This window comes from Brachypodium distachyon, chromosome 5, assembly GCF_000005505.3.
Source record: "Brachypodium distachyon strain Bd21 chromosome 5, Brachypodium_distachyon_v3.0, whole genome shotgun sequence".
In the NCBI taxonomy this organism is placed as follows: domain Eukaryota; kingdom Viridiplantae; phylum Streptophyta; class Magnoliopsida; order Poales; family Poaceae; genus Brachypodium; species Brachypodium distachyon.
The window spans coordinates 23108901-23132073 of NC_016135.3; the positions used below are offsets into that span (position 1 = coordinate 23108901).

Genomic DNA, 23173 nt, shown 5'->3' on the forward strand with positions numbered 1-23173 from the left:
CGACAACATGGATAAGACCAAATCAGCCTCTTGGCCTTGGCCGAAACATGGAGGCGTTGTTTGCTGGTGTTTCACGAAAACTCGACTCCACCTAGGATTTGTTGCCGTGGATGAATTATATGGCTGAATGGCGACGACCACAAGTCCTAGGGGCATCCTCCCCCGATGATGGTTGCGCCGTAGGGGCACACGTGGCCTCCTTCTGGGTACGCACGAGCATCTTTTCCCCAGCTATCTACCCTCTATATAAAGTACTTCCGCCGATTCTAAATCCTTATCTCAAATTTGCCTAAATATGGACGTATCTATTTTTAAAAGGTGTCTAGATACATGTAAGATTTTGACAACAATTTAGGATCGGAGGGAGTAATCCCACGTAGTTTCATTTTGTTTAATTAGAACTTTTTTCAGCGTAAAACACAGGAGGGACACAACTTCACCGCAGTACTGTCCTAGGGAGTATGTACTCACCGGAGCAAACTTGCCAGCTACGTCACGGCATACGTGGATTATCTCTCCTCACCGTTGAGTCGTTGTTTGACCCAAAGACAAGTTTTTACGGAACAGTAGTTTTGCTCCCTCTCCACAGTCTAACTCGTTACCGGATCTCGAAATGCATCCGACGCCTTCCACATAAACCCCCGGCCGACGAGGCGGCCGCAGAAGAGAGAAGCCCCTTCTAGTCGCGCGTCCCGAGATTCGTGTCGGTCACGCCGGCGCGCACCGCCTCGCCGCCAAATCCCGGGACCCGCCGCCGCAAGACGCCTACCCATCCTCTCGATTCTGGTCGCGCCCCTGCCCGACCTAGCACGACGCACGCCGACGGCGATGCCTCCGAAGTCCAGGAAGGCGAAGGGCGGCCGCGGTTCCCCGCGGAAGGTCCATAAGAAGGCCGCCGCCGTCCCAGAACCTAGCCCCGACCACGAGTACCCCTACGACGCCGAGGTCCCCAATGCCGCGGCGGCCGCCGACGCGCTAGAGCGCCTCGACGTCTCCGCCGAGACCGCTGAGGATGCTCCCGTTGAGACGCCGCCTCCCCAGCCCGAGGTCCCCGCGCCGCCGCCTGCTCAGCCGCACATGGAAGCTTCGTCGTCTGGGAGTGCTGCGGCGGATGGGGGCCGGGAGGAAGAGGCCATGAGAAGGCTGCAGGAGCTGGTGGGGATCGGTCGCGAAGAGGCGGAGTTGACTGAGGAGGAGGCGCGCGCGAATGATCAGAGGCAGGAGGACGAGGTGATGCGTTTGTCCATCTCAATATTTGCGACTCGTGAATTGTTTTAGCTGGTCAGTACACCGCGAAGCATAATTGAGTAGCTTCACTGCCTCAGAAAAAAAGATGAGTAGCTTCTATAATGGATAGGAGACATTGTAGTGAACTGTATGATTTTTTTCCTGGTGCTTGCTTACTGATTCTTGAGGGCCAACTAAGGCCTGTGATCATTTTGCATCTCTATGTGGACTAGCTGCCGAAGGATCATGCAAATCACACTGAGAGAAGAGGTGCCATATAGTTAAGTCATGCCCGAATTTGTTGTCAATCTGCATAATTGGGTTGAGGATCATGGTTTAATGGTTTATGTCACTCCTAGGAAACTAACCGGAGAAATTAAGAGCATGTCGTGCACATTCAATGGCATAGGTGTCAAATAGTTCGATACTTTTATTCAAAGGGAGCCTTCAGATAATCAGATGTAGTTAATTCTTCTTTTGTTGTTATCTTGTTTTATAGTTGGATGTGTGGTTATCACTTCTTTTAGTCTGATAAAATCTAAATCCAATGCTCAGATATGTGCCCTGGAAGCAATTTTTGGCGACACTGTAGTCATTTTCAATAGAAATGAAGGCCAGCGGTCTTTCCAGGTATATCCCTCATGATCAATTTTCAGGTCATATTCTTACCTGTAAGGGCAAGGGTTTCATCTGTTATTGTAATTACAGGTTCACGTGCATATTGAGATCCCAGATGGTACAGATGTATCAGTGAGGCTAAGTTATGGTGCTGGAACACTAAATTATAAGGGAATACGTGATGGTGATGCCTCTGATGATCTTGTTTACAAGTTTAGAGTTGAGCATTTACCTCCAATCCTGTTAACATGTCTCCTGCCTTCGTCATACCCAAGTCATCAACCTCCCTTTTTCACCATGTCCACCGAATGGCTGGACAAAGTGATGATTTCGTCATTATGTCACATGCTGGATATAATCTGGGAAGAGCAACATGGCATGGAAGTAATATATCAGTGGGTCCAATGGCTCCAAAGCTCTTCCCTTTCTTACTTAGGGTTTGATAATGAGATAGTCTTAAGCAAGGGTGGTCTAACATCTGTTGAAGATGGTGGAGATAAGCATGCTTGTCCAGACAATGCTGCACCTGATGTTACAATTCCAAGAATTATTAGATACAATGATGATAAGCGACATGAAGCCTTTTTGCATGCTATCCATGACTGCATGATTTGTTTCAGCGAGTTTCCTGGTAACTCTTTCTCCCATTTCCACACAACTCTTACCATAATTGATGTGTATCGTCCTGTGTCCTGTGGTGGTCCTTGTTCATCGTGGAACTGTCTTGGTTACATATTACTCCCTCCGTTCCATAATAAGTGTCTCAGATTTAGTACAAAATCTGAGACACTAATTATTGATCGGAGGGAGTACCAGTTTACCACTCCACATGCAGTTTAGTTCCCAAAGCATTCCCTTTTTTCTTTTACAATTAGTGACTAGATATGGTAAGTGTAATAGCATTTATTCTGTCCTTATTAGAGGTTCTCATTTGGATGGATAAATGCTCGGCCCTTGTTCTGAGCGAAATTGTCTTGTTTGTAAATTCTAACTTTGTAAGTATAGTACTACCTCCGTCCAACAATACTAGGCATATTAGCTTTCCTTTGACCAAGAGTTATCCGTTAATACTCCCTCTGTTCCTTTAAACAAGGCGTATAAGAATTTTTGCTAAGAGCAAGGAGTTGTAGTGCGCCTCCAGTATTCTAATTAATCTCTTCGTTATGAGCGCAGTGGCTACGCTGGTTGGCTGCATGCAAGGCAAAACTTCTAATTAATCATTTTGATGCACGATCTGCCTTTTCTCATTGGCTGCATGCATGCTCAGCAGTTAATGAGACATTATGCACGTTGTTCATAGGATCTTCTGAAGAAAAAATATGCGCCTTGTTCACAGGAACGGAGGGAGTACAATTTATGACATTAAATTGATATCATTGTATTTGTATTCAAAAGTACTTGCTTATGGTTATGATTCGATCACATTACTCACATATTAATGAAGTTATTTTTGGTCAAAGCCTTGGTCAAATGAAACCTAATAAGCCTTGTATTGTTGAAAGGAGCATTACGAGTCTTCATGATGCATGCCCGACTTGGATGGTTTCCATTTACAATTTTGTTAACCCTTCTTATTTGAATTAATGACGCCTCTATGTTTAAGTCTAATTTATTACCTCTCCAGGTGTTGATTTCATCAAACTTCCATGCCATCATTTCTTTTGCCAGAAATGCATGCAAACATATTGCAAAATGCATGTCAAGGAAGGAACTGTAGTGAAGTTATTGTGTCCTGATACAAAATGTCAAGGCATTGTTCCTCCCAATATATTGAAAAGGCTGCTGGGGAAGGACGAATTTGAACGTTGGGAAGGGTTGCTTCTTCAGAGAACTCTTGACGCCATGGCTGATGTAGTTTATTGTCCTAGATGTCAAACTGCTTGTTTGGAAGATGCAGGCGATGAAGCTGTGTGTTCAGGTTGTTTATTCAGCTTCTGCACACTCTGTAGAGAGCGCCGTCATGTTGGGGTGGAATGTTTAAGTCCAGAAGAAAAGCTTCTTATTTTGGAGGTAGGAGGACTACATCTCACACGCATATAATTGTTTTTGCAATATGTTTGATCATTAGCACAATTCCTGTGCGTCACCATGGACTAACAAATATGGCATGTTTAAGAACACTGAAAATACTATTTTTCTCTGATTCAGATCAACTCGTTATCTGCTTTTGTCTCAATTGTTTGTGCCTGATCAACAGTGACGTGTGGCCTGAATGTCAGACGCCAGTCCGCCACCACCAATTGAGATCTAGGAGTACAGATATCCAACACATCATCATATAATGTCATGACAAATTTCCATTAGGTTATACTGTCTTCATTACCCCAGTGACGTCCGGCCAAGGGTTGACAAATCACCAATTGGATACTGACATATAATTTACTAGAAGCTTCTAGATTCAGTTCCTCTTGGACCCTGGCATGCGATGAGGTGTCGGTTCGAACAGTACATGATGAAGTGGAGAGTTTACCTTGCCCCAATCAATCCCTAAGCTGAAGTTTTGATCCTGTCTCTTCTGTCCGTAGACCATTGGTTTCAATCTAGGATAGTATAATGTAACTGTTCCAACAGTGTGATACAAGTTAACGTCAAGTAACTACTGATTACTATATCCTGGCCAATGGTAAAGTTATGAAGACCAGGTAGGATGGTGATTGGAGGTCGTTTTAAGGCATGGCTGGTGGCTGTAGGAAGAAGATAGGTCTTGGATGCCGTGAGAGGATCTGAGGATGTCCTATCCTGTTGTGGACCTTGGTCCACAACGGCCAACGGGGTAAATTGGGTGCGGTATAGACCAGAAGATCAGGATTGGGCACTCACCCTCAACAATTCGGCAGCAGGGCTCGTCCCTGATGTGATTAGAGGCTCTAAGGCCTTCCACAGTGGTGCATCGGTTCGAAATAGATATGGGACCCATTCCTGTTTAGATCGCTTCACAAAATTTGCTACAACGTTTGCACCGGTGCAAAGTATCTCAGTAGGCCCCACTATATAATAATCTAGTAGGAAAAGGCTTTCTTACCTCGCCAATTGCAGCAGTGGGTCTCTCTTTTCTCTCTCCCTCTCCTACTTTTCTACTCAGTTTACACAGTTTGCTCCGGTTCTTAAACAAAGATCGGTTTCATGGAATCTTTTTGCATGCACCGGCTAACCTGATCTAAGTCGGATCTCAATTCAAACTGAAGACTGCAACTATATCTCTACTTTCCTAGTTTAATTGGACTCTTCCTAATTTAACCTGAATCTTTCTAATAGACCATATCGTATCCTACCAGGATACATACTAAATTTATTCCTTCTCCTAATATTTTATCTCTAACATAATCTATCCAATGCCTTCACGTTTATGCCTATGTTCTGCGCTTTCTCCACGATGACCATAACATATCCACTAGTGGCTCACATTGATTTTTGTACTCCCCCCGTCCAACAAAGATGTCTCAAGTTTGTCAAAATTTGGATGGATCTAGCCATGACTTAGTGTGTAGATGCATTCAAATTTAGTCAAAGTTGAGACATCCTTTGTTGGATGGAGGAAGTAAGTGATTTGCTATCTGATTTGGGTCTGAATATCAATCATTCTAAATCTAAGGGGTGTTCTTGTAGGCTTTTAACTTGATAGACAAGTATGTCTGTATAAGTTGCCAACATATTTTTCTGTGGTAACACTTAACATCCTTTGGCCATATAAGTTGTTCTTTTTGTAAATAATAGTTGGATACGGATATGTGGTTTACTGCAGTTTACATCTAGGTGTTTGCAAGCATAGATGTGCATATGTTTTTCTTCTATCCATTCTCTGGATGATTGCCCTAAAGAGAATTTACATTTTGATCAAGTTTGGTAACAGTGAGACCAGACTATTCTTCCCAGAGTGATTTATGTCTGGGGACATTTACTTATGTTCTTCATTAGTTAATTTTTTTGTTAAATGATTGCTGCAAAATGCTAACTTTCTTTTGATTGATATAGAAACGCCAAAAGTCAGGGCTAGTAAATGGAGATATCCAGAAGATTATGGATGAAGTACGCAGTGTCAAGGAAATTTTGAAGGATGCAAAACAGTGCCCACGATGCAAAATTGCTATATCTAAGACAGAAGGATGCAATAAGATGACCTGTTGGAACTGTGGGCGGTTCTTCTGCTACCAATGCAATGCTGCAATTAGTGGATATGATCATTTCAAGTAAGTTCTCTTTTAGTTTATATCTACTTTTGTTTATTGCCATAGCTGTGACTTGACAAATAATCATGTTGTTCCCTTCAGGGGTGATTGTGTGGTATTCGATCAGGAGGAACTTGATAGATGGGAATTGGAAAATCGGAACCAACGCCAAGCTGTTGCACAAGCGCATGCTGACATGTTTGAAGGAGAATATGCTTACCCCTGTCCCACTTGCCGCCAACCAACTCCAAAGGTAATATCAAATACTTTATTTGTGAAGATCTAAGGAGAGCATCTCTAATGATAATGGGAATGAATGATGCAATTGCCTGTCTCTTGCACAAGAAACCAAAAGGTGCTATTGCATGCACAACTACCCGTGATCACTTTGTTCCTTAAAAAAATGGTTGCCATTCAGGATTTTTACTCCTGTGGTTGTGCTTCACTTCTAGTCATGATTACATAGTTTAACTGTTTATCCAAGTCCAATTGCAAATAACTTCAATAGTCATGACTAACAATTGTTTTTTTGTGTGTGTGGTTATTTACTAAATAAATCAGTGAGTAATCTTTAGGCCATTCACATTTTTGGCTTGAGCCCAAGACAAATTCGGCTAACCACTCCGTGTGTGCTCCTAGTGAATTCTTAGGAATATGTTGCCCCTCATGATTTTGTATTTGCTTTTCACGTAGCACGAATATGTTCCCCCTCCTCATGATTTTGTGTTTGCTTTGGTATCTTGGACAGATTGGAAACAACAACCATCTCTTCTGTTGGGCATGCCAACGACACTTCTGTGCATTATGCCGGAAGCATGTCCACAAGACGTCAGAGCACTTTGGTCCCAAGGGATGCAAGCAACATACTGCAGATCCCTGAATGCAGTTTTCCCTTATGCGGAGCGCCTCAATACCAATGCAGTTTCTAAAGGTTATGCGCGTGTATGCACATACACTCTCCGATGCATTTGCCTCGGCGGTACAACATTTGGCCGCTTCTCAACCCTCCGTCTTCTACTCCTAACAGGAGCTCAGCAATTTATATTCATGAACAGAAATGCACTTCTTTACTCCATTCATTTCCGTATCTACTGTTGAGAAGAATTTGCATGTTGCTGTCAAAAAAAGAGAGAGAAGAATTTGCACGTTCAGGATGCCAGCTATCCCCTTTATACCATGAGCAGAATCGTTGCAGTAAAAACCTTCCAAAAATCTTTGGTATACTATTGTTTCTTGTGTTGTGATTGGGTCTATGCGAAGGAACTTAATAGTCTTTTGTGGTATGTTTCTCTTTCTGATTGCCTTTTTGATACCTGTGATGAGTTGAGTTGAAAGTACCGTGTACACCTATCTTCGTTCGATAAAGCAATATACACATTTTGTTGCAATATGCCTTGTTGGTTGGATGGAAGTTTTTAGTAATGTAGATTTATGTTCCTTTATGTGAACTAGGCTGTGTGCAGTTCACATGAAATTCATATCACTGCAACCTCGGGTCCATCCTTTCCGTTGCTTGGAGCGGTCTTCAGACTCTCCCAAAAATTGGTTAAACATACCTTTTGATTGTCGTTGCAGCTTTAAACGCGGGGATACCGACTTCTTGATCTTACCCGGCCAGTCACTGCTAGTACTCCGTATTACTCTCTCTGTTCCATAATTCTTGTTAAAAAATGAATGTGTCTATTTCTAAAAAATGTCTAGATACGTGTAAGAATTATGAAACGGAGATACTCCCTCCGACCCTAAATTGTTGTCAAAATGTTACATGTATCTAGACGCTTTTTAAGAATAGATACATTCATATTTGAGCAAATTTGAGCCAAGAATTTAGAATTAGAGAGAGTATTATTTTCTTACCCGGTACCGTTGGATTAAAAAGACTCTGATGACAACTCTCGACCTAGAAACAGACGAAGGCAGTCGTATCGTAAATATGAGCTCCACTACACGTGAATTTGAGTCTGTTCGTAATTTGAACTCGTTTTGGCCTTTTGGGTGATACTAGTGAGCTTGCACTTGCAACGCACGTCTTGACAATACGTGTTAGGTATCAAAATATTACAACTCGACAGAAATTGGAACCAATAATTAAAATACAAGTATTCCACAATATTATCCACTATTCTATTAAATCGGTGAATGTCCATTTTTCTATGCGGTCAAGAACGTCTCGTTCCTCGGGAGAGATATTGTCTACAACTTCATTGAGTTCATGCTTTAAAATATGTGTCACAAATCGTCGTTTGAGCAAGTAGTCGCCCTACACATGCGTCATTAAACATGGTCATAAAAAAATTCATGTGATAATCTGGTACAAATGAGCATGTTAAAAACACTCACCGTCGGAATGCAATAATGTAGCCTTTCATTGTGATATGAGTGCATGAAATTGAAAACCAGATATCCAAACAGACCACTGCAAACATATGTAACGTTACATTGTGCGTTGAAACAAATGAGATAAGATTGTGTTGGAGTGAGAAACTTCGTACCCGTGATAGTTTTTTGGAAGAACATCAGAAACTTTGCATTCCCATTTACATATATCATCGTTCCATCCAGGGTTTGCAACTTTGAGGGCAAGGTTTAAATTTTTACCTATTTCCATAGTTTTAAATATATGCTCCCCCCAAGATTGTATTGGAAGCCGATTCAAAATATAGACAATTTTTTTCTGAAGGTTGAAGACGAACAACATATATAGCCCATAAATTTCATAAGGCAAATAAATCTGTAACAATAAGTTTTCGAATACATTAGTCGCATTATGACAAAAAATAACCCCAACTTATATAAGAAAGAAGGAATGAAGTATTACCGTGTCACAATTTGAGATATGGTACTCGTCGATGCAGCCAGGCCAGCTACGAAACAATTGTGCTAGCTGTTCAACGTCTAACATTTCACGACAACCCGCGTCTCGTGCAAATTTGGACATCGTCTAAAATGATAAATAAAAAAGTATTAGCAATATGATGGAAAATTTGATTATGTGATTAAAGTAACTTACGCAAAACTTCAGATCCATTAAGTGAACCAGCTGATCTCTACATAAGTTTGATGGGTGGCTCGCTAGTACACGCGCAGCCACATTGAAGCAATCTGGGTCCACATAATTTGTGAACAATATGTTCCTTATTTGTCTTATATAAACTAATTGGATAAGGCTTAGAGATCCTGACCCATTCGATCCTGTGGAAGAGCAAATTTTGTCAAGCACGATGGAACAAATAATAGTTTATTTGAACACAAAAAAATGAACTTGCTAGAAAAGGTGGCTTACTCGAATAAACGGGGATCAATTATCTCCAGTTGCAAGCAAAGTAATTCTATGAGGTCGTCGTTTGTTGGATTGATAATAGGTGATTCAGGGAAGAAGTCCGATAGGAAGTCAAATTGTGATGAGGGGTCTGATGTTTTGGCTCTCTTAGCAGGACTTTCCAAGATGACACAATCATCTGGATCGGTATTCCTTTCATCAAGTTCGAAGTCGTCTTGGTTTCTTACATTATCATCGTTCAATTCTGAGTCGACTAAAATGACAGCTAATTTTGTCCTAAATTGTGTTATATTATCCTAGCAAGCAGTAATCATGGTTAGTTTTCAAAATATAATAATATATGACATGTACTCAACGAAATGTACCTGATTAGGAATGTCGGACAAAATATCTCCCGTCCAGTACTCCATGAAGTTTAACATCCACAAACCACAAGACGACCTACGTAATTGTAGGATTTCGATAAGACATTTTACAAATATATTCATAAGGTACTAAAGTATCATTAGAATGAGGTGGCAATACAATATAAACAAATATTGATAATTTATTAAACTATCATTAGAGAGATCGTGTGGGATATAATGTTCCATCTACGTCAATTAATAAACCATGCATAAAAAAAATCACCACCCAAATGTTGAGTGCGTCGAATTAAGAGACGTACCCATCTGTCTGCATAGTACTCTTAATACATTCTTCCCTTGACCATGATGTAACGTTTAGGTCCTTCCACTTGTCAGAATTTAATTCTTTTTGCTGTGATGCAATTTTAAATAATTTTTCCACTGCTACCAGCTGTTATATATTAACAAATGACCAAGTATTAACATCAGAAGAAAAATAAATCCACTGCTACCAGCTGTTATATTAATAGATGACAAAGTAGTAAAATTATAAGAATAACACAAAATCTTATCAAAAGATGGGGCAGTAGAATTGATTAATCACATAAGAAGCGAGGTCCCCACGGTGAATTCCCACACCTAGAGAGTCCAAACTTGAACACATCGTTTCCCGGTGTGTATAACCGTTAGATACCAATGAAAATGAGTCATGTTGATTGGAACGAATACCTACGGGGAAAGTTTATTGTTGTTTTTATACACGAACACACACACCCTCGTTAAGATTGATTATAATATGTAGGAAACTCGGACTAACCATGTCATGTTCCAGATACTTTTTCACCCTCTCTACAATCCATTCTGGTATTTCATCTTTGGGCTTATTTGCACAATCCTGTATCAGCTTAGAGACCAATGAAGTCTCGAAGAACATACTTCCACCCGACCTGACCTGCAGAGCTTCTTCGCCACTTATGCAATAGATGTATGCATTTACGACCTACGGTTTCATGTATATTCAGTGGTTATTAGTATGAGACAATATATTCAAATTCAAATAAGATTTTTCATGAATATATATACTTACTTCGTTGCCAGCATATTCCCGGGGGTTTAGAAGACGTATTAAATCGTCCTTGGTCAGTGATGTGTCACTGAGGGACACCAATTTTTTTTTGACGCTTGGCTCCGATTGGATACGTTCAATCACAGAATAATCATCGATGGCGCATCTATAATCTGAAACGATAGAAGACATCAAGTTAGTAATGAAGAAATAAATAATGTAGCAAAATTAATGACATAAAAATGGTTAATGACATGCCTTCTGGAGTCACCACATAATCTGTTGACTTCTTTGGTTTGTTATGCCGTCGCATAGGTTTCTCCATCTGCATGGGCATTGTCAGGATGTCCTTCATAGTTTCTTCCTCTGTACATTCCTGCTGGACTTCTTGAGATGTTTGGTTGTCTGCTAGTTTCTGCGAATAAGATAAATAATAGTTAAACTTCATGCAGGATATAATTAGAATTAGAATTAGAATTTATCTAATAAAAAAAAACTCACATTCGTCGGCTCGAAATATTCCAGTTCCTCAATCGTTATTGCACTTGATTCTTCCTGGGTGTGTAACTGAATCCCACATATATAAAAGAGATTGTAGGATTATAATTATATTATTTTTAAAAGAAAATACAAGTCTTGGAATAATATATTTACCTTTTCTTGTATATTTTCAGAATCAGTCGTGATGACTTCTTCTTGTTCATTTGCTATGTGGTCGTGGTCTTCCTGAAATCGCACGTAATAGCATTTTTTATAAGTACGAAACCTTACACATGAAGTTACAGGCATATATATCATTACCATGTTGGCAGGATACAAGTATTTGAAAAATATTTACCTTTTCTCCCATATTTTCAAAATCATTCGTGATGACTTTTTGTTCATTTGCTATGTGGTCGTGGTCTTCCTGAAATCACACGTCATAGCATTTTTATAAGTATGAAACATGTTGGCAGGATACAAGTCTTTGAAAAATATTTACCTTTTCTCCCATATTTTCAGAATCATTCGTGATGACTTCTTGTTCATTTGCTATGTGGTCGTGGTCTTCCTGAAATCGCATGTCATAGCATTTTTATAAGTACAAAACTTTACATATGAAGTTACACACACACACATATTATTACCATGTTGACAGGGTTGACAATACCACCGAACTCAGGCCGAGATTGATCCGCAAAGGCAACTGGGGATGGTGGCGTAGACATGGTGTTTCACCAAACTTTATAGCAGAAGATTCCACGCAAAAATTCGGCCAGCCGATGAAGGTAGGAATGGGCGGCGGCAGCAGCCCGCGAGGCGCGGTGCGGGAGGAGACGTCGGCGGCGTGAGGGCGGCGGCAGCTAGGCGGCGTACGTGAGGGCGGAGAGGCGGATTGCAATCGCGCGTGCTGGCCGTCACGCATGCAAACACGGATTGCAATCTGCCCTTTCCTAATTGAGTTGTTTTATTCCCTCAGGAGTACTACGTCCGCACGTGCAGAGGAGTCCAAGAAAAACGGCAACTGCCTCTTCCGATTTTTCTGTTTGCATGCGTGGGGTGGGCTTGCGTGGGGAGTTTCAGATTTTGTTACAATCTTATCACCGAATATCCAGCATTCTTTTTTGAGAGAAAAAATATATCCAGCATCGGTTTCGTATCGTTTTTTTTTTGTACTGCTGCGTAGCAAATAATCTGCTTCCAATTATAACTGTTGCAAAAGAAAAAAACAGGAGAGATAATGCAAGCAGTGAGTTTTCCAGAACAATGTAGCCCCTGATTTGGAAGTGGATAAGAACAGATTTGCTGTATGTAGATACAGGTACATCTGCACCTCGCCAGATTTTCTTTACCTCAGCAAGAAGCACATTTAAGTTTTCGAAAAAAAAGAACACACCATATATATACATCGTGGAATTATATCACTTCCTCATCCGACCCATATTACTTGTTGAAATATTACATGTATTAGTACAATCAGTCTTATTACATGCAGTCTTAGTACAACCACAATTCAATACTTCAGGCAATTATTACATGCAGTCTTAGAAATCCAGTCCCAGTACATGAAAAGATAGAAGAGAAGCAGTTCCAATGGCACTATTGAATGCAAACTGTCAATGCGAAGAACTATTGCATAACCAGAATGTTCTCCATCCCAAAACTCCATAGGTTGACATGAACACTCACCACCAATGCGCAGACAATACCTTCAAGGGCTCCAGCATGCCAGAAAACGTCTCCTGTCAATCTTGCAAGATCTATAGCCGTGGTGTAATGTGCATTAGCATCAGCAGGTGATCCAGCCAATAAGCAATAATCTCCTGTTATCTTTTGTGCACAGCCCAGCCTTCTTCTTTTTGGCCTTTATCACCTAGAAAATATGAAAGTATATTGTCTTATATAAGCAAAAGAACATTGGCCGAATGGCAAGATATGGGCAGGCTCAGGAAATATGATCAAGTAACCATTCGTTCGGGTTTCTCTCTTTAAATGTCAGGTATACTATGATAACATTTTAGGAAGGGCATAATCTTTTACCACGACAAATATAGGAATGCATGTCAAACAAAGGTCCTTTTGAAGAAAAGAAAGTAAATATCTCATGTTGAAGGAAGGTCATACCAGTAAATATAACAAGGCCATCTGTGGAGACCCTTGCTAAATCAGGAAGTGTTTTGTTCAGATACCTTGGGGTCAGATAATCCAAAGCATCTGACACAACAACAAGGTTAAAAGAATCTGCATGAGACCACCCAGAATGGTTGTAAGGAACCATTCTTCAGGTCAACAGATTTGTACAATTTGGGAATCATCTCAACACCTGGTATCACAGCTACAGCTCTAGTGTAAATTGGGACAACAACTAACCCCATATTTGAGCAGCAACTGCTGCAGGGTGCAGAGGCACACGCCCAAAAATAATAATTGCAGGCTTCCTGAAGCCCAGCATGTCACCTTACCTGCAATTAGAAAAGAAATATTGTTAGCATCAAAATAGTTCTTGGTGCTTTTTCCAGACTTATCATAGATGAATATAGGAAAACAATGGAAGATCTCACCTGCCCACATCCCTCTAAAACATCTCTGTAGACAATGTTCTTGGTGCTCTTCCCAGACTTATCAACCTCCTTGTTCGGCTTGGCCAAAATCCGTGTCGTGCTTCTCGACACGCCCCTTGACAATGCAACATATAGCTGTCCATGCGAGAACACGGGCTCGGGAAGGTAAATGCCGACGTTGGGTATGGTCTGACCCTGTGCCTTGTTTATGGTCATCGCAAAACTCAAGCGGATGGGGAACTGCTTTCTTTTAAGCTTGAAGGGAAGCGAGATGTCCTCCGATGGAGACATAGGGATCCTTGGTATGAACACCCTCTTTCCAGCATGCTGTCCACCAACAATCTCTGCATCGATTGCATTATCTTGGAAGGCTCTGATCATAAGCCGTGTTCCATTGCATAGGCCATTATGAGGTCGAGGTTACGGAGGAGAATGACCGGGCAGTTGTCCTTTACTCTCAACACATGCGGGGGCAAGCCATTAGGCGTGATCGAGTTTAGAAAGTCGATGGTGTAATTATTCTGCAGGTCATCCTCGATAGAGTCGAAGCTATGGTATACCTTCTCTTCGCCCGGGAACCTGGAGATCATCTTTGCATTCAGCTCATCCACATGCTCGTTCTTTGTTGAAAGAATTGCATGTGTGCTCATGTACTCTCTCGACCTAGCATTGGCATGCAACGATGGGAAGACTTGTTCGATGAGTCTATTAATTGCTCGGTCATCCTCGGTATAACCAATGACAATGTCGTCAGGGAGACGGATGTAGTCATCGCCAATTGTCTCTTCTGTCCCATTCCCTATCCTGAGGAGGTATTCGGAGAACCAAGGGCCATCCTGTGCCCGCATATTGCGCGTGAGCCTTATCTTGCGGATGTTCTCCCATAGATGGGATCTCAACAGTGCGGCATCCGTGATTTGTGCTCTTGTCCCCCGTGTCACGACGGGAAGGACCTGCCTGAAATCTCCACCAAAGACGACAACCTTTCCCCCAAACGGCAAAGGACATTCCATTATGTCTTGCAAAGATCTATCAAGCGTCTCCACTGCTTGACGCTTTGTCATGGCGACTTCGTCCCAAATTATCAAGGATGCCCGTCTAAGCAAGTCTGCTGTCCCACTCTGCTTTGTGAAACCACACATGCTGTAGCCAGTGAGCTTGATTGGAATTTTGAACCTAGAGTGTGCAGTCCGCCCTCCAGGCATTATCGACGCGGCTATACCCGATGTAGCAGTTGCAATCGCTATCAGACCCATGGACCGCACCTTTGCAAGCAAGGCTTTGTACAAGTATGTCTTCCCAGTACCTCCCGGACCATCAACAAAGAATACTTGGCTTTTTTGGCTGGTCACATGATCCATGATGTCGTTGAACCCAGCCAACTGCTCGTTGTTCAAGCGGCTTTCAAGATCTAGGTGTTCTTGGTCCACGCCGACTTGCCTCTCCTCTGCTACCTCTCTAAACTCAACATCAAGAGAACCATCTGTCTCTGCAATTTCCGAAAGCTCGTAGCTCTTGATATCCTTTCCCATGGATTGCACCAGATCTCTTATGTCCCTTAGGACCATCTGCTCAAGTTCTGCCTCATTGGGTTGTGTCCGGCGGTAATCTTCAGACATCGATGACAGATGTTTGTCCCACAACTGACGGATTTCTGTTGCCTCGCAGAATACCAATATAGTGGCAAACAACCGCCTAAGAGCACACGGCATCTGAAATGTGGCAGCCTCGGTCCTGCAATCATCAAGTGACCTGTCATGCTCAATGAGGCCTAATTGCTCACACGCCTCTCTGAAGGTACCGCACAGCCTGCCATTTGCTGTTTTCAGATCGTCAAATGAAGTGGCACCTCGGACATGGCTGAGGAGCACTCGCAAGTAGTACCTCTCTCCTTCGGCAGGGTGCGCATACACAAGTCTTCCAATCTGATACCTCTTGTTTCTCCTCTTCTGCCACTTCTTAGTGCCGGAAATCCACCTATAGTGTTCTGGAAACTCCCTGTACAACCATTTTTGTCCCTCCTGATTTTTCGCGTTCATCTCAAAGTATTCTGTAAGCATGGATTTGGCAGAAGTTGGCCGAGTGACGACATCTTCTAGGCTTTCACCGGCTTTGAAGGCGACGGTATGCATGTTTGGCAAATGAAGCTGGAGCTGCAGAACAGATGGACTGACACCAAACATGTGAAAACCGAAAATCCTATAAATAGCCTCTGGAGGAGATACATAGCGGGCGTCCCTGTATTGACGAATCTCATTGGTGATTTCCCCGCCGTTGATGAGTTCTTGCTCGAATGCAAAGGATGTCCGATCATGCCCTTTGTAGATGTACTTGAACAGGTACTTAACTGCCTTGATGCTCGAGCAAGCTTCGACGTTAATGTGGCAGTTGTATCGCATGAGAAGAGACGGGTTGTAAGGGACAACCCATCTATTGTCCAAATATGCGCCTCTGATCTGAACTCTCTGCCCATCGTCCCTCCTTCTGTAGATGGGATATGAGTCCTTCCCTTGCTGTGTGGCGGGGCAAAACTGTCGAGGGTAGTGAAAACGGCACTGACCATCAATCATGCATGCACAACTTTTCCTCAACTCATCGCAAGGCCCGTGCAACATGTGTCTGATCACCAGATCATGAAGAACAGGATACTTATCTTTGTCTGGTATCTGTGCCGATATGACCTTATCGTAGTCATCTGGCGTGTTTAACTTGCTCCGTGCTTTCATGATCAGAAGTATGTGCTCGTGCGGGAGACCTCTTTTCTGAAACTCTGTGACATGAACGTAGGCCGCAACTTCTCCAAAATGTTTTTGCTTGGTCAATAAGTCCATCAAATGTCGTTGCTTAGCCCTATAAACTCTGGCCACCAGGTCAGGACGGTCTTGTGGCAGTTGACCGGGTAATAGTTCGGTTGTTATCTCCTCCCAGTATGGGTTGCAAGTCATCGTGATAAAATAGTCCGGTTTGCCCCACCGATGAACTATGGCCATTGCATCAAGGAACCTCCGTTGCATGTCTCGGTCACCGCCAGGAAAGCTGCGTGGAAGCACGATTCTCTTCCCGATGCGATCACCGCGTGCCTCGCCAGCTGCGATGGTGTCAACCAGACCCTATAGAATGAACGCATATATCCAATCAGTAAAGATTCAATATATGACGTAATGGCGAAATAAAAAATAATAATATTGATTTGGTCATACGACGATTACCTGGTAAAGGTCAGCTCGTATAATCTTTTGGTTGCTAGGCTTAGAGTACCAGTCTAGCCTCATAGTCTCAATCTTTATGTACATGTCCACAGCCCATTGTTGGAAAAGGCGCCCCCCGAACAAAATGATATTAAAAAGCTTCTTACGAACTTGCAGCTTGTAGCAGTAGTACTCCCTTGCACTAACAAATTTCTTGGACTCCTCTGCATCGCAGGGATCCTCATCTTCATCGCCGTCCATGTCATCTATATAACAAATTGTTAAAAAATATACCAGTTTGGATGGTAGACTGATTTTTTTTATTAGAATTAGCAATGATGATCATGCCTGTTGGTAAAACAGTGTCAGGAGTATGGTCTTCATGAGGTAAATCAGTGGCCTGGTCATTGTGTCGTGCAGAATCAGTAGCATGATCTTCATGTTGCTGGGGTAAATTAGTGGCTTGGTAAATACCTGTCGGTAAAAATAAAAATTTGTCATGACAAACGAACAGAAATTAAATCTGACGGTTTGTAAATACCTGTCGGTAAATCAGAATTGTCCACCAAATGTTCTAGAGTGCGATTAGTTTCTTCAAAATATGGCATCTTACGATTCCAACCGGTCTCCCCACCCGGGAAAAACAATGGGTATGCTAAGGGATCATAGCACCCATAGTATGCTCTAATATATAGAGGACGTCCTCCTCCTTTTGCATGCACAACAACGCTCCTATCAAAGACTTTCGTCGGGTCGTTCCCTTCAACCCAAATCGCAGCCACTTCAGAAGTCGTGGGTGCATTGTACCGACGCTGATCCAAGGTTATATTTGTGTTCAGCTCAATCTTGTACTCATCTAGATTTGAGAACGACCCGACGGTCTTGAAAGTATGCACATAAGGGTTGTGCTCAAGTATACTCAGAATTTTCTGAATGAGGTCTACATTAAGATCAGGTGACCTCTGGATCCTGTGAGACAACGTTTGATCACCATCATAAATGTAAAGCTGCAAATGCCGTGGTCCATTTCCGGTAGGCACCAAATCGTCCACTTTGTGGTACAGCATGCCATGTGCACGGAATGTAAATATGCCGGTCCCTGCCGCAGTGCTGACTCGGCGGTCAAGTGTAACTCCAAGACTTGTGAATGAGAAGTGCGAGTTGAAATACCGGATATTCTCTCGGAAATACTTAGCATCGTCGTCGTCCTGACTGGTCCATAACCGCTTCAACTCTTCAGGGACATCTGGAATGAATACACGGATTTTTCCTTTTCTACAACAAAATGCAGGCCCCTCGTACTGAAACCTTGTTGCTTCACAATGGCCGCAGTCTCTGACTTTTCTGAGGACATGGTGTTCTCTGGGTAGATCTCGGTAGACACTATCATAGCTATCATGCTCCGGTATTCCACCAGCAGCCTGACGTTTGTCTCGGACCGATTCATACTCAACATCTACAAGTGTAAGTAAAATGGACAATTAAGGAGCACTATCCTAGTTGTATATGATAGTGCTATAAAAAACTGAGATGTTAATGTACATACGTTCCCTGAATAATGTTTCTTCATCCTCAATGTCATCATCGTCTGAATCATTGCCCTCATTAGGTTCTGTGTCAGCATTCATAAATGAAATTCAAACTATATTAATACGAGCTTATGTACCTTCTTTGTCTGATGGTTGTTCAGCAGGCTCAAATGATTATTCAAACTATATTCATTATGTACCTTCTAAGTCTGATGAGTGTCCAGCAGGCTCAAATATTCCATATACATCGTCTGTTTCATCATTTCTTTCATTATTGTCTGGTTGCCCCGAATCTGGGGACTCTTCCATTCCTCGCCTCTTGTCGCTTTCTTGGTTCAGCTGAGGTGTTTGAACCTCTATCAATTGTGTTAAAAGCCCTGCAAAGTGTTGAAATCACAAGAATATTATTATAGTGTTGTTGTTATTGACCTCGTACCAAGGCGTTAAGGTATTACCTTGTGTACTATCTCGTATTACGGTGCACTTGTTTTGCTGGTTCTGTCTAGAAGGCATAAGAACAGCCCTCCTTCGTCCTGAAATCTCTTGTATCTGGTATGCGTCATTCCTGTGCAACCAACTGGCCTCCTCGTGGCAATTTATATTCTCCTTGTCGTGCATGATTGTATCATGTGGTTGAGATGAGTTTGGTACCTTTGACATGCCTGAAACAAATTTGACGCCACGACACCAGGACATATTAGAATTAGTTGCAAGCGAACAATGCGTAATGAGCAATTGATGGTACTGCACAACCTGCAGCACGAATTTGTTGCAGTTGGGTGAGAACTGATTGTCCTATAGCTGGTGTATGTGTCACAATGTTTTCGAAATGGTTGAGCGCAGCCGGGCTCTCTTTGTTCTCATGCGCTTGATGACGTCGATTTAATATTTCATATCTATTTAGTGCATACCTCTCCCTGTCCCTCTGTCTTCTCCTCTCTTTAGGATCTGCATATAGTAGTAGTAGTATATATATATATAGATGAAATTTTCATATTTGTGTCTACAGAAGAATAAGGCTGTATGCCGCTGTAGCACTAAAGCTATCCAGATGTATTCAATGATGGAAACAAAAACATTCCAGATGGAAAAAGCTTGAAATAAGGCAATATTGAAAGCACGAAGCTTGAATTAAGTATTCCCAGATATATGTTCCCAGAATAAGGATGAATGCCGTTGTTACCATGGTATGGGACCTGAGTTGTTCTTGTGTCAGATTGTTGGACATTCATATCACTGTAGGCTAGCCGCTTATTCTTTAAGATGTCGTCTCTATTTTCTGAATATCGCTGCCTCTCCCTCTGCCTCTTTAATTCATTTGGGTCCTCATAAATAATACAATTAGTATCTCAGCAAGTCCAGTGAGTTGAATCACTGACAGCTACCTGAGTTGTGGTTGGTGCCGATGTCCTGAACTGGGGTGTGCTTTCCATGAGACTCACCTGTAGGAACAGGTCTGCACTGTAATGCTCAAGCAGAGCACAAAAACAAGGCCAAACATAATTCAAATAATAAGAATGCAGGTGACATAATAATACCTTCGGCCTTGGACATGGGTGTATGTGGTGACATTTCCGTGTCCTTGAGCATAGCAGCTGAAGCTTGTTTCTTCTCAAGGGCTTCATGCCGCCTCCTCCGTATAGCATCTCTATTTCGGGCATAATATTCTTTGTTCTTCTGGCTCTTTAATGCTTTAGGGTCTGCACAGTGTTTATAAATGCCACAATATTAGACCTGAACAACATTAGCATCCATTGGCGAAAACAAAAAACTTTGAAACTACGCACTGGCTGCTGATAGTAGTTACCTAAGGATGGAGTACTACCCTCAGGGTTGGTGTTGCTTATATCATGGAATGGTCTCCGTGTGGTTCCGTTGTTTTTGGGAGATGACATACTCAAAGTATCTTTACCTGTGACATTGGTGTTGCTTATATTATGAAAAGGGATCCTCGTCGTTGCAGTGTAACAATGTTTTTGAATCGACACTCTAGCACATATGCGCAATCAAAAGAGCATGTAACAATGTTTTGACACATTATATGTCTCTCTTCGAAAATTCGTTGAAATTATAGACTGACACATAATGGGAACTCACGGTGTCACGGATCGAGCGGGCGTGGTGGGCAGAGGAGGGGCGCGGGGGGTGGGAGGAGGCGGCGGGTCAGAGGAGGGGCGCGGGGGTGGGAGGAGGCGGCGGGGCAGAGGAGGGGCGCAGGGGTGGGAGGCGGCCGGGAAGGAGATGGCGGCGGCGGCCGCTGGGCAGAGGAGGGGCGCGGGGGGTGGGAGGCGGTGGTGGCCGCAGGGCAGAGGAGGGGCGTGGGGGGAGGAGGCGGCGACCGCAGGGCAGAGGAGGGGCGCGGGGGGAGGAGGCGGCGGCGGCTGCAGGGGAAGTGAAGGAGGAGGCGGCGGGCGTTCGAGACTGGCTCGGTGAGGAGAAAAGAATTAAAAAAAAACGGTTCGGGGGCTGAAAAGATTCTCCTGGAATTTCAGCCTCAACAAGTAATCGCTAAACGCACACGGTTAGCAAATAATCTGTGTTTAGTGAGTCTGATTGTGGGATTATTAGTATTTTGTGTGAGTTTAGTGGGATGGCCGTTAGAAAAAACATGTTGGTGCCTTTATAAGTATTATTATTATTATTATTATTATTATTATTATATTATAAGTAGTAGAGATAGAGATAGAGATAGAGATAGAGATAGAGATAGAGATAGAGATAGAGATAGAGATAGAGATACTTTCCATCAGGCCTACGGTAAAGCCTTTGATGTAGGCTTTATAGCGGGCATACAGCAAAGAAAAGCAGATCATGGTCTGCTGCCCCTAACGGCGCCGTCTCTCGTGCGCGGCAGAAGTGAGCCCCCTATCAATTTTTTGCCGTATGGCCAACCAAAGCTTAAAGAATGAAAAACGTGTCGACCTATGCATTGGGATTCCATATATACATATGCATTCTCAATTAGAAGATTACAAAATGGAAAGCAGAAAAAACATGTAATAAGTTGAGACAAAGTTTTAATTTGTTGGGCTATGGTGTGTCTAAGACGATTTTGGGTGAAGCCCGCTCCGACCATCGGTTTCCCTCGCAACCTGAGGAACAAGCAGGAGGAGGAGGATTCGGTTTTATGGTAAAAGTTTGCAGGGTCTGTTCCGCCACAGCCCACGAGATACCTTAAAACAGTTTTAAGGTCTAACTTAAATGAGTTTCACGGTATCAATATATAATGGGTCTGCTAGAGATGCTATAAGCCATTTAGTGCGTTTGCAAAAATCATGAAAAATATAAAAAAATCACCCACTCAGGCATCACATATCATATATCGAGGTAGTAGTGAAGATGATTGGGAATGGAGGCTAGATTCCTCCTTGTGATCGTCACAAAAAAATGAAGATTAATTCCTCCTTTTGATTTTCGGAGGATAAAAGAAGAAATGGGGAAAGAGCCGACCCAACGATTTTCTTGAGCCGGTGATGAGGATTTTGTGCTAAATCATGTCCAATTTTAGCAATATTTGCAGTTTAGCGACGTGTGTTTTACCGCTAGCTTGCCACTAAAACATCGTCATAGCGGGACCATTCCAAACTGCTACGTACATCAGCTCTATTGTTAAGATGCTACAACTCTCTATTTAAAACTTTGATTCATACTGTGTAGTACTGACCGCTCGAAGATGACAGCCAAGGGGACGACCAAGGCGGCGCCGAGGAGGGCGAAGACGAAGAGGCCGGTGTCGACGACGACCTTGGTGAGCAGCATCTGCCCCGTCGTGAACAGCTCGATCAGCACCATGCAAATGGCCGGCCCCCACTCCGACTTGAACGTCGTCGCCATCGAGCGAGATCTCCCTTGGAAGTATTCCTTCCCTTCCGCCTGGATCAAGAAATAATTGGAAAGAATCTCGTTCGTTGGCAACGCAACGGCCGATTGTTCATGCTAGACTCACGCTCTGGAGTTTGGACTGATTCCTTGTTTGCTAGACGGAGGTCTAAAATCTAATGGGCGGCTAGTTTCACAAGAACAAAACAAAGCACTTCACAGGTTCTGACCCCTCGACCATGCACGCTCAAAAAAAAAAAGCAGCTCAAAGAAAAATTGTCGACTGGAAACAAACCGCTGGCTCGACCGCTCGAGGCATCGACTGAGAAATATAGAAGTTCTCTGTCGACAGAGCACCAGACGACCCCAATGTTTGGTGTCTACAAGAGGTCTCCGACATACGTAAGTTTTGGATTACCGACGGTAGATAATAAATCGTTCGGGTAATGCTACCGCAATCGAGAATACGTTAAGAACATGATCCAGCACAAAGTGCGCGAGCAGCTGGAGCGCTTTATGCTTTTCATTTTTCAATCAACAGTACTCCCTCCGACCCATATTACCTTTCACAAATAAGAATGTATCTAGCATCTAGGTAATATGGGTCGGAGGGAGCAGTAAACTTATCTTGCTTCCAGCAGAGATACGTGGAATGCGGCAAAATACCAAGCCATTTCAAACATCCCTTATACTTTTCAAAAAACGGAAATGCAAATTTGATCTCGGGTGCATATGCTCCCTTTATTTAAAAAACATATTTCAAAATAAGAAAAAATTCCGAACAAAAAAAATCCGCACGTACATCTGATATTCTATGTGTGCACGCAAAGTTTAGTGGTAAACCAATATTTTTAGTGCTTCATGTAAAAAGACAAACATGCGTAAACCCTTA

At 42.7% G+C, this 23173-nt stretch overlaps 3 protein-coding genes across 12 annotated transcripts; 1 reads left to right on the plus strand and 2 right to left on the minus strand.

Moving 5' to 3' along the window:
• Positions 1-609: 609 nt before the first annotated feature.
• Positions 610-7399, plus strand: LOC100832737 (E3 ubiquitin-protein ligase RNF14). Its single transcript, XM_003581544.4, has 7 exons — positions 610-1230; positions 1783-1857; positions 1936-2476; positions 3470-3855; positions 5818-6032; positions 6114-6264; positions 6760-7399. Exons 1-7 carry the CDS (start codon positions 829-831, stop codon positions 6889-6891), a joined length of 1902 nt encoding a protein of 633 aa, XP_003581592.1. The 5' UTR covers positions 610-828; the 3' UTR covers positions 6892-7399.
• Positions 7400-7979: 580 nt separating this feature from the next.
• On the minus strand, positions 7980-22446 carry LOC104581418. 7 transcript variants are annotated; one of them, XM_024456386.1, is made up of 14 exons: positions 22113-22446; positions 11687-11755; positions 11543-11611; positions 11359-11430; positions 11206-11271; positions 10963-11119; positions 10726-10877; positions 10456-10638; positions 9959-10089; positions 9657-9732; positions 8830-8952; positions 8504-8742; positions 8352-8427; positions 7980-8271 (listed from the first exon to the last, which is right to left on the minus strand). In XM_024456386.1, exons 2-14 carry the CDS (start codon positions 11696-11698, stop codon positions 8131-8133), a joined length of 1497 nt encoding a protein of 498 aa, XP_024312154.1. In that variant the 5' UTR covers positions 11699-11755; positions 22113-22446; the 3' UTR covers positions 7980-8130. The 7 variants fall into 7 exon arrangements, with proteins under 7 accessions (XP_024312154.1, XP_014751355.1, XP_014751354.1 ...); XM_014895869.2 differs by lacking the exon at positions 22113-22446 and adding an exon at positions 11858-12248; XM_014895868.2 differs by lacking the exon at positions 22113-22446 and adding an exon at positions 11855-12248.
• Positions 12589-20636, minus strand: LOC100833043. Of its 4 annotated transcripts, none has more exons than XM_024456382.1 (14): positions 20560-20636; positions 20270-20374; positions 20001-20162; positions 19848-19904; positions 19216-19410; positions 18918-19124; positions 18663-18839; positions 18480-18521; positions 17475-18389; positions 17282-17407; positions 16955-17199; positions 13746-16855; positions 13309-13646; positions 12589-13057 (listed from the first exon to the last, which is right to left on the minus strand). In XM_024456382.1, exons 2-12 carry the CDS (start codon positions 20355-20357, stop codon positions 14123-14125), a joined length of 4947 nt encoding a protein of 1648 aa, XP_024312150.1. In that variant the 5' UTR covers positions 20358-20374; positions 20560-20636; the 3' UTR covers positions 12589-13057; positions 13309-13646; positions 13746-14122. The 4 variants fall into 4 exon arrangements, with proteins under 4 accessions (XP_024312150.1, XP_024312149.1, XP_024312151.1 ...); XM_024456381.1 differs by having other exon boundaries at positions 18480-18545; XM_024456383.1 differs by lacking the exons at positions 20270-20374; positions 20560-20636 and having other exon boundaries at positions 18480-18545; positions 19646-19918; positions 20001-20132.
• Positions 22447-23173: the final 727 nt, after the last annotated feature.